General features: G+C 38.9%; 1 protein-coding gene across 1 annotated transcript; it reads right to left on the minus strand.

The window, feature by feature from the left end:
• Positions 1–2,029: 2,029 nt before the first annotated feature.
• Positions 2,030–9,345, minus strand: LOC139740299 (uncharacterized). Its single transcript, XM_071650881.1, has 5 exons — positions 9,038–9,345; positions 7,635–7,748; positions 6,450–6,650; positions 2,870–3,016; positions 2,030–2,222 (listed from the first exon to the last, which is right to left on the minus strand). Exons 1-5 carry the CDS (start codon positions 9,063–9,065, stop codon positions 2,116–2,118), a joined length of 597 nt encoding a protein of 198 aa, XP_071506982.1. The 5' UTR covers positions 9,066–9,345; the 3' UTR covers positions 2,030–2,115.
• Between the last annotated feature and the right edge of the window lie 2,320 nt (positions 9,346–11,665).

Below are 11,665 nucleotides of genomic sequence, written 5' to 3' on the forward strand. Positions count from 1 at the left end.
AAATGACAGGTTTGACACAAATTTGCTGAATGTTCACTTTCCTAGAACTAGGTTCAATTGGATGAATGATTAAAATGTCAGAGCGCAGGTATTTGGGGAACTGATGATTTTTACTTGACTTTTGACCCTTTTATAAGTTTATGCATTGAGTAATTTTCAAGGTATTGAGAAAAAGTATAATTTCAGTATCAAATGGGAAAATAGCATTATCTAAACCTGGCCTTTGACCTTTGACTCACAGTTCCAGAGAGAATCACTGTTAGGTTGAACATGCATAAATATGTAAGTTTCATGATGATACCTTGAGTTACTTTCGAGATATGGAGGAAAGTGCAATTTAGCACTTTCACTTGACCTTTTACCTTTTGACCTTTGACCTTTTTGGCAAGAAACTTCCCCAAAAATATATATTGGGTAATATATGCCATACATCAAGTTAAAAAAAAAACCTTCAGGCATATTGCATTTTAAGGAAAGTAGTGATATTTTGAGGAGTTGACCTTGACCTTTGACCCCCTGACCTTTGACCCATGACCCCTAACTTCCCTAGATAATCACTGCCCATCGGTACAAGCATATATACTAAGTTCCATGAAGATACCTTGAACCATTTGCGAGATATGGAGAAAAACATGAAATTTCATTTTTTTTCACAAAATAACCTGTGACCTTTGACCTTTGACCCTGTGACCCTAAAATCCACACAAAGTATTATCCTTCAAGGATATACCCTCATACCAAGTTTGATGTAAAACCACCACACGGTTCTTGAGATATCGACAAAAACAAACGGGACGGACGGACGTACGGACGGACGACCCGAAAACATAATGCCTCCGGCCACTTCGTTGCGGAGGCATAAAAAAGGTTTAGTGACACTGAAAGCCATTAATCTTAAAGCTAACTTCTAGTTGAATCTTGTGCAAACATTCCTTTCAGATATTCAGCCTTTGTCCACTGCAAAATCAAGCCTTCCAACCTATTGTAATGTATCCCTGACAAAAATCACATGTCTCTATAAAGGTAGTTGCTCAATATGTCAGGGCTTCTGAGGTTACACTTGAATTTGGGTATGCAATCTCTGATGCAATCACGCCATTACAAGTTTAGAAACAGAAGCCAGATCAAGATGAAATGTGGCACATTCCTATTCCACTTGAAATGGTGACGGAGAAGATTTTGAGAGTCCCATGGTATAAACACTATCACACCTATCCACAGGATAAGGTAGAACCCCCTCCCCCCCCCCCCCCCCCCCCCACAAAAAAACCAAAACAAAACAACAACAAAAACTTGCACTTTCTCTTTGACCATTTGGAAACTGTTTTCATGAACAAAATGCTGCAATATAATGTAAATTAATCAAGTTTCAGCCATGAACAGAATGCTACCACAGCAACTCAACAAGCAACCTCGTGGGACTTACCATTTTTTTTTTCAGCTACTACAAGCCCCCCCCCCCCTTCCAAACCCCTCCCTCGTCCTTTCCAAACTACACTGTTTTGACATGACAGCTGGAACGTACATTTCCTGCAACACAGTGAATTCTCATATAAGACAATTGTATTACTTTAATAGTACTTCTTTAAAGTACAGACAAATGAGCGGGTGAGTATTAAGACAGTAGATGACACATAAAAGTAGATTTAAATAGGCAATGCTCACAACAAACATTCACACTATCTGAAGACAAAACATAACATCTTAGATCAAGATTTCATCTGATTAAATAGTAATTTCTATGTTACATGATATACACTCAATCAGTCATAACATCTGTAGCAGTCCTCTTTCATAATTCCTTTTCCATACCAAACTTACTATCACCAAACACCCTCCCCCTGATTGTCTGTCAAACTCGTCACTTGAATGTGCAGCTCCTACAGGGGTCTCTCTAATCCCTGTCAAAGTCAGATGTTCTCTGGAATCCTCCATCCCAGTAGCCAGTCCTCATTGGTACATACACATAAACACACACAAAGTGAGCCCAAACAGAAGATGATCCATCTGTTGTTGTCCCTCCCTCTACTGCACTGCCTCGCCTTAGACAGTCCTCACTGGCATATACTGTACCCACCCATCCTCCCCCAACACATAAAAACACACTGATCCTGATCAGAAGCTGCTCCAGCTGTCGTTGCCCCTCCCTTTGCTGTACTGGGAGCCAGACGAGTGGCCGCTGGAACGAGTCGGTGAACGGGAACTGCTTATCAGCGGTGGTCCTGAGCAGGAGAAAAAACACAAACAAATAAAATAATATACAAAAACTGCAAGTAGCTACAGTCCCGTGAGATAGTATGACATCTGTATCTTGAAGTACACTTGTGACACTTTTAGCTCCTATAAAATGATTTTGTTGTCAATTTTTGTTTCGCTTTGTTATAAAGTATACAATATGTAATAAAACAGGTAATGATTTCCACATCATAACCACAGGACAGAGACATACACAGCAATAATAAAACTATGGTTCACAAGAAGTTAAAGGAAATATTTTATGGTACTTTTCAGTCTATAACTGGGTTAACTACTTTTACTATCATAATGAACATTCTATTAATTGATGTGTAGACCAAGTTTCTTGTGTGTGTGTCATTTTCTTATCGTATATGCTTTTCTAATCTAACAACTAACATACCACTATCTCATGCCTGAACTGTGCAACTGTGTTTAGGATGTACAGTAAGTGCAACTATCCAGAAACACAGCCAAGAAATGAAAAAGAACGGAGAGAGAGGAAAAAAAGGGTAACCCTGGCGACACTGTTGGTCATATCATGAAAAGCTTTTCATTTCCACACATGCCATCAACCAACTATGAACAGATTTCTGGTGTGACTAGGAATCACCTCTCACGGTAGTGATCTTACCAAACCCACCTCCTCCCTTGCCAATCCCCTGAGTTGTGCTTGGCCCCGTTGGGAATCGGGGACTGGTACTCTGGCCGGGACCAACTCCAGCAGCGCCTGCATAGGAATAGCTGCTCCTGCTCTGCCCATACGAGTAGCCTCCAGATCCTAAGAGTGTACACGGTGTCGGGGTGAAGACAATTATTATGACAGTAGTAAGTCTATTAAATCATTTTTTGTTTGTTTGCAAACATATCATAGATATGATGATACCAAATATTGATCATTTTGATGATATTTGCCCTCAGTACGGTAGTTCTGTGCATTGCACAGAAAGGCAATAACAAGAATATGAGCCTCCATCAAGAGCTGGTGGACATCTTTGGAAGAAACAATTTTTGAGATACCATGTGTGAATCACAGTGTAATATTCATGTTTTAAGGGATAGACTGTTACTGGGGTTGTGTTGAGCATAATTCAATCTACATTCATCTAATGGCCTGGTACATTGTATTTTTAAGTGTTATCTCCTGTACACGATGAATATGAGCAATTATATCCCTCACAAATTATTTCTTGTCCTCTGACTGGTCGAGGTCATTGAAAGCGACAGAACATACAATTACATGTACACGTATTTCCACCACGAAAATCCTAGTCCGACTATTTCAACAGGGAAATACTAACACACACAAAAAATACCACGCTGACGATTTGCTATATTAAAAAACATTCCACTTGTACGTCAGAGGCGCATATTTTAGTGAATGAGAGGATGTGTCATCCTTCTCTCTGCATTGACACAAATACAGTATATTTTTTCTGCCAACACAGTGTCGTCTCTTGGCAACAAGACAGGCTAGGTTTGCACGTACAAAAAAATGGGTATTGTGCAAGGCAGACCATGAATACATGTACACTTATACGAGTAATTTTGTGCATAGATGAAATGAACTTGGGTGATCGGTCAACTGCGAACCTAATAAATAAATAAATAACAAAAAATTGTGAGAAGAAACAAACATTATACAAATATTGACTGCTTTACAGGAGCTGGTTACAACTATTGCCTAGAGGTGATTTCTCAACATTGCCATGCTTCATGCTTTTGATAGCAAACCCACAGGGGAAAACGATAAGTCATCGATGTCTATGAAAACAATACATAGTGTACATGGTGGATATAAATGTACCAGTCTAATAATCCTTCTAGAGACGATCAGATCCTGAGTAGGAATATAGCAATCTCACAATTTGTTTTTTTAGAGATTTTAATAACAAACCTACACGGGAAAATGATATTGAAAGTATCAACGTATATGAAAATAATACATACATGGCGGATATAAATGTACCAGTATTATCCTTCAAGAGAAGATCGGATTTTGACTGTAAATATCTGTTTACAAGTTTACAAACACTTCATGACTGTTTGTATCCTGCTAAGTTTCAACAGTTTGATTTCTTGTTGATCAGTGAACTTATCTCGGTGTCCCAGTTGTGATTTTTTTTTTCTGAACCTTTGGGGCAACATGATATGAATATTCATGAGATGCGGCTTGGTAAGACTGCACATGTGCGTGCACTTAATCACAGCTCATTTCTCATAATGTAAATGTGTACAGAGGCTTTAGCAACCGTTTAAAATGTATATTTCAACAATAAATGGGGGCTTCAAGCATGCCTGGTGTATTTGATTTATTCCCAGACATAGCAGGGTACATGTTTGGCTCATTACATAAATAACCGAACCACATTTTCTCCCTCTTTTGGAAGCCCCCAGTCGTGGCCGAAAAAAAAAGTAATAGTTTTAAACCTGAATCTGTCTTTATGGGTAGGCTGGTGTGTGTGTGTGTGTGTGTGTGGTGGGGGGGGGGGGGGGTGTTTTGTGTATTGCTTGGTGTCTCTTTTTTCGTTGTTGTTAGTTTAAGACACATACACAGTGGTGTATCCGGGATTTTTTTTAGGGAGTTGTTGTTTACTCTAGATTTTGCTAACATGCATGAAAAGTACGGGCAGCACTGCTATGAAAGGGAGCTCTAAGGGACAATCCACCCTGACAATAAGAAGTTCTCAATCAAAGTAGAGAAATGACATGAATCCATCAGTCAAAGGAAAATCCGATAAGAAATTTGTGGACTTTCAGTGTTGTGATCAACCACTCTGTATCAGCAATTCTGTAACAGTACAGCCAGCGTACATGTAAACTTAGATTCCTTTTGCTCTGTACAAAATACATAAAAATTTCAATTTTTCATGTTAGTTGAAGCAGGAGAATAGATAATTCTCAGGAGCATACATCTGATACTCATGCCTTTGGTATGTACATGTACTGTATGTACACCAAATGTTTTTATGAGTGAACACATTTTGTTTTTACATTTTACTACACAGTGGGTGAGATATCACATCACATGGTAATTTGTGTCTGATTGATAAACAACTTCACAAATTCACAACCTATTTTTGTTATCCACTGTCTTTCAAACTATCAGCAACCTGTTTCTACATATTTTTTTTTTCTTATTACAACGAAGTTATTTTTAAGTGGACTCTCCCTTAAACATGGATTCATATTAAAAGGGGGTCTTTTCGACATCTAAAACACCCCTCTTCTGTCTATTAAAGGGGGTGTTTGAATGCCAAAAACATCTTGCTTGATATGATGGCAATGCACACTCACATGCACCCCCCCCCCCCCCACACACACACACACACTATCATACACACAATGTACACCCAAGCATTCAAGCATATGCATTGGCAGAGGATAGTGGAGAAATAAAGAGTCATATGTTTTTAATTGTAAGTTGCTATTTTTTTAAATTAATGAACTCATAAGTTTAAAACTGAAGTTAGCACTATTACAATACACTTGTTTGGCTCTCTAGTTTGACAATTAAATCCAAGAAAGTGTGCTTCTTGACATAAGGGACATTTTCAAGCCGAGAGAAAAGGCTTTTACCATATTATAGCAAAATATTTTTGTTTATTGGTATACCATTTGCTTATAGTGTGACATTTACATTGTACATTATGCAGTGCTCTATGAGGTCATTTTCATTGATGCCAATGCCAGAGCTACCAAGTCTCACGCATTCTGCGTGAGACTCAAGCATTTAGGGGCCATCTCACGATCTCACGCACGACACCCAATTTTTTCTCGCATCGGGCGAAGTCTGCAACTTGGGCCTATAATAATGAGCACAGCTCAAAAAATTAAAGTGATAGTTGCAATTGAAGGTATATTTCCCTTTTGTCTTTCAAAATAAGTAAAAAATAGTCACTCAAGTATGCACCTGATCGCACCATTAAGAGCTAAAAATTGAAAAAGCTCCCTACCGTGGGAGGCAACAGGGGGGAAAAACCCCTCCCACACCCTCGCTCGCGCGCACATTTGCATGCCCAGATGCCGAGTCATGAAAATCTCACTCATAAAATTTTTTTGAACTTGGCATCCCTGCAATGCATCACTGAAAATAAAACTTTTACAAGTCTGCTGCATCCACACAATGCTCACAAACTGTCTGAGCATTATATTATTGCCAAACTACTGCATGGCTAAAAAGTATTTCCTTAATATGGTGCACACAATCATACTTGACATTCCAGATGGGTCAGAAGTGGTCAGACCAGCCATGCCCTCGTCCAGCTTGGATGACTTGGAGTACTGGCCGTGGCGTGAGTAGTAGCCAGTGTTGGAGGCGTGCTTCGAAGCCAACTGTGAGGGCTTGTTCAGGCTAGTGGACACATTCTTGCGGATACTCCACACATCATCCAGCTCAGTCCCACCCATGAGAACTTTTGCGGGGAGAAACAGAGAGAGCTGATCATTCAGCATGGTTGTACATACACATTTTGATACATTCATCTCTTTAGATTTATGATGTAAAAGAAGCTTAAATTACTAACCACTACTGCTCTTCAAGCACCCATTGGCTCATCTGCTCTTGTGTACTTTACTGTAGCTGTCTTGAAATTCACTCTCAATGAAGAGGTATGATATGCCTGGTAGACATGAATTAAGCCCCTAACCCCTAGTATCTAACCATTACTATCCTGCTAGAATGGGACATTGTTATACCTAGGCAGGTTGTCTAACTCATGATTAGTTCAAGTTTTAGGGGGATTAAAAGCAATTATGATGACAAAGCTTGATACATGTTAAGTTACTGTGAAGTACCTGGGTATACTGTATATCAAATGATCTATGGACAACTTTCAGGACGGTTGCATTAAATCAACCAAGTTACACAATGGTTTACCACAAAATTGAATGCTTGCATGTAGACATTGATTCTGTATGTCAGGAATGGTAATGACATATGGTGGATAGTGACTTGATCAAAATGCGTTGTCACACCCTACAAATATTCTGAAGTACAAGTCATGCCACCTGTCATCATTTACAATATCACCATGTGAAAACAACCATTTTGGCTGGGCATACAATAATATCCATTCACAACTCAACATGCATGGGTTTAACCCCCAAGAAAAAGTTTATCAGAATAAACTAAGAAACCAAGAGTGCAATAAAAAATTACAAACTTTCTTGGCAATTTGCAAGTTTCACTGATGTAATTGCACTTGCTTCATTAATTCACGTTATAAAGAAATACTTTTATAGATGTTGTATTCTCCATTCATTTTCATCTCATTGATTAACGGTCATTGTTTCTATCTTTTTACATTTCATGTGTAACATTCATACTGTGCCAAATTTTATCCTTTCAAATCTCTAAAAAAAAAGATGAGGTTCATACAGTAATGTAAAGAACTTACGAGACTGATCTGATTTTGACTTTGTGGGAGCACCACTGAACCAATCATCAGTGTGGGCCGAGTTGTCTTTGGCTGTTGAGTTGGGTCCATTGTAAGTAAAGCGTTTAACAGCACCTAGAATGAAAAATAAGATGTTAAATCAGTAAAAGATGGCTCACAAACATACACGTATACATAATGTACAGCTGTATGTATCCTTTACATTGTATTAGAACTGTGAGAATGAAGTTAAAGTATGATCTCAGAAATATCATTCATGACACAATAGTCTCTAAAAAAAGAGTTTGATCTCCTTGTCATGAAAGCAATTTATCTACAGTGACAATTGGCTCTGACCATATGGTGACATTTTCTTTTGGGATGATGTTTCATACTTTTCAAATTCCTTTTGAATACAATGAAGAATCATTTTTTTGCTGCACATTGTTTTTTACTCTGAGATCATGTACCAGTTGAGTAGTTACATGAAGTTCTACAAAAGCCCATCTTAACAGGCCACAAAATGCAGGGTAGCCTCAGGGTACATGTACAGTAGCCTCTGGCAAATATATATTTTTTTTTTCCAATGAAGATTGTGCTTGTAAGTAAATATGCAAAGTTCACGGTGGACAGCCTCCAGAGAGCCTCTGGAGAAATCTTACTTTGCAGTTTTAACCAGGGTAGACATGGGGCCAACAACCTCAAGATAACAGACAAAGAACCAGGGGAGATGGTGTCTGTTAAAGATGCTTGTGGGATGAATCTTACCCTGAGGTGTCATGTGATCAGCACTACATCAACGTGTGTGTATGTCAGGTGACCAGTGCTGTGTCACACAAATCTTATGAACTGCTACAAGATGTACGAGTGTATAAATATTTGGCAGCCCAATCTGACGTTGTGTGAAGTAGGTCTACAGTGAATTCTGTGCAGTGAATACAGCAACAGGTTTACCTAACGTTACACAGATGTTTTAAATATAAGGTTGCACACTCACCAATTTCTGTGGGCGATATCCTGTTAAAGTCTGGTTCTGATTGTTTAAACATATAGTAGTCTGTTTAACAGTTAGTTATCATGAATGCTACTCGGGTACTGGAGCTTGAGTTGTAGTCAAGTACAATTGTACCTCTTACAATTATATAGTGTAGGCTACTCAAAACAAATAAAATTATTATTAGTTTTAATTTTACTTTTAGCTGATCTCAGTCTGTGGACTCAGAGACTCAGTCAGTGTAACCATTAACATTGTTCTGCTTCTTTGGCTCTGCTGCATGCTGTGTATAAACATTTGCAAGACTCGATCAGTTCCTCGTCCAACCAAGCTTCGCCTTCCGTTGTATAATTGCATGGCCATGCATTGTAGTACGTAGGACCTAGAAAACTTCTCGGAATTAAACAAAACGTTACCTGGTGTGACTTACCATGCTGGCTATTCGACATCTCCCTCATGATGTTTTATCTCTCCTTTTTACCCCTTCCCGTCCATCTTATGCACTCGAGTCGAGGTAAACCAAGCCAGGGCAGGGAAAACGAAATAACACTTTAAGAGCTGGTCTTTGAATATTGGTGTATGTGTCCAATCTGCCAGCGTCTTGGTTCACGTCATGACATAGCATAGGAAAAAAACAATTTTTGCACGATGCAGAATTTCCAGCCGAAGACCAGTTCAATTACGGATGCGTTCACAGGGATGCGGAGTTCGCATTTTACCATATGCAGGCGTGTTACAAGCAGTAAAATGTAGGTTTACATGTAATCCTACATACTACTGCATACTATGTGTACTGTAAAGTACTGTAAAACATGATATATTCGCTACACGTTACACATTGTAGGGAGGGAGGCATTCCTGCGGCCACTCGCCAGCTTTCCCACGGCAACGCAACGCTTTCCGTCGTTGCATCGCTGCCATCCGTACGTACGTCACGCAGTCGACATTGCATTTACTGGGAGTGCTAGGTCCTCAGTGGTCTATTCACCTGGCCCGCCTCAAGTCAATTGTTCACCTGGCGACTCTCATTGCCAAAACATGGAGTGTTAATCATGATGCATACTAAATGTAGAAAACGACTAAAAGCAGCTGCCGTTGTTTGAAAGCTTCCCATTCGCAGGGGCGGATAATATTTCTGGTGCCACTTCCGGGTTTCATTTCATTTTTTTTTCTTTTTATTTCTTTTGTTTTTAACGATAAATAAAGGGGGGGGGGGCATGCGCCTCTTGCGCCCCCCCCCCCCTCTGGATCCGCCACTGCATTCGTATTGTATGCTACCACTTATAGCAGGGGGTGTTATACATTTCAACTGTTAGTTTCTTTATCTCATTAACTTTCTTTCTTTCTTTGTCTTATGCTTTATTTTTTCCTATTTCAATGAGCATGTCCGGAATTTTCCATGAGATGTTCAAATTGAATTATATCGCATTGAAAAACGAAATGCAACACACATATTCTGTTAATAATTTATCAGAAAGGTCACATATTCTATTAAGAACGACCAACACCGGAATGTATGCCTACTTAGTACTGAGTATTTGTTTGTTTGCAAGTCCGAAGCTGTAATACTGAAATCCCCTGTCAGCAACGAGGGGTTCCGTGATGATGTTTTTGTTTTTGTTTTTGTTTTTTGCTCGTTTTTGTTTTTTTGTCTTGAATTAGTTGGCCTAGCTCAGAGCACTTACTACCTACTACTTTGTCATACAAAAAGCACTGGAACTCTTGCATTGTACATTTATAATATAGTCTGCTATGTCGAAATATTGGACCCCGTGAGATTTTCGTGCCAAAATTGATTTTTTTTAAAAGCTAACTTTGTCAATTAGGGGGTGCTGAATCCAAAAACCTTTGGTTCCATTTTTTTTTCGACCACGTCTTCAGCTGCCATTTTGGATTTCAAAATGGCCGCCATAGCAAACTGTATTTCGACCCAATTCTCATAATGTGAGCATTATAGAAGGTTCAAATTTGATGCAAAAAGCATGTTTATGATGTCAGACATTCTGATACACCATTTCCTGATCTTGTATATTGTTTTAATACAATTTGAGGGCTGCCATCTTGAAATTAAAAATGGCCGCCATAGCTAAATGTATGTTTACCTGTGTCTCAGGTTATAAGCACCATGGAAAGTATAAATTTGGAGCAAAAAGCATGCTCATGATGTCAGACATGCTAATATGTACATTTTTGTTTTAAATGATGGATCATTTTGGTTGGCGGCCATCTTGAAATTTAAAATGGCTACCGTAGCAAATGTAATTGGACCTATATCTCATATAATATGCATTCTTTATGTAGGTTCTAATTTGAGGAAAAGAGCATGCATATGCCATCAGACTTTCTGAAACATCTTTTTCTGAAATGATGGTCCATTTTGATATTATAGGTGGCCATCTTGAAATTCAAAATGGCCGCCATACCAGGATGTATATTTTGACCCATATTTCATGTTGTAACCAATACAGAAAGTTCACATTTCGGGCATAAACCGGGCTCATGATGTTGAACATTCAGATGCACTTTGATCCCCTCCTTAAAATTGCAGATCATTTTTGAGGCTGCCATTTTATCATTCAAAATGACTGCTTTTCAGTTAATGGCAAGCAACTTTGCGGCATATCAATGTTTATGGTGGTGTACATTGTACATTCTTTTACAAACACACACACACACACACACACACACACATAATTATACATTCTGTAATAATGGATTATTCGCATTGGCTGCCACTCTTGAAATTCAAGATGGATTTCGACCCGTATTTGGGGGCGTAAGCGGGACTGCTTCCAGTCGGTACACTGCCATGTTGAAATGCAAAATGTCAGCCATGGGAAACATTCCTTTAAGAGCTTGCATTTGGGTAAAACTTGTTAATGGAAAAAAGTGCCTCAATAACTGTGTCTGAATGACTAAATGCCCCCATTAAGACGATTTGGTTGTAGAATTTAAATGAACAATATTAACCGTGTACTAAAAATTCACGGGATATTTACTTAGTTTATGTCTTCTAGGCTCATTCCCTGCATGCATTGTTTTTGAAGTCACAGCACTT

This window comes from Diadema antillarum, unplaced genomic scaffold (genome assembly GCF_040938485.1).
Source record: "Diadema antillarum isolate AM-2024a unplaced genomic scaffold, OU_Dant_1.0 seq00000846_RagTag, whole genome shotgun sequence".
NCBI classification, from domain to species: Eukaryota; Metazoa; Echinodermata; class Echinoidea; order Diadematoida; family Diadematidae; genus Diadema; species Diadema antillarum.

What these genes read in the sequence shown, in the direction of transcription:
- LOC139740299 (XM_071650881.1), bottom strand. Translation starts at nt 9,065, where the DNA reads ATGAGGGAGATGTCGAATAGCCAGCATG. An exon ending in GTCAAAATCAGATCAGTCTC is followed by an intron (nt 6,651 to 7,634) that starts GTAAGTTCTTTA and finishes TCCCCGCAAAAG; the next exon opens with TTCTCATGGGTGGGACTGAG. An exon ending in CAAGGGAGGAGGTGGGTTTG is followed by an intron (nt 2,223 to 2,869) that starts GTAAGATCACTA and finishes TCTCCTGCTCAG; the next exon opens with GACCACCGCTGATAAGCAGT.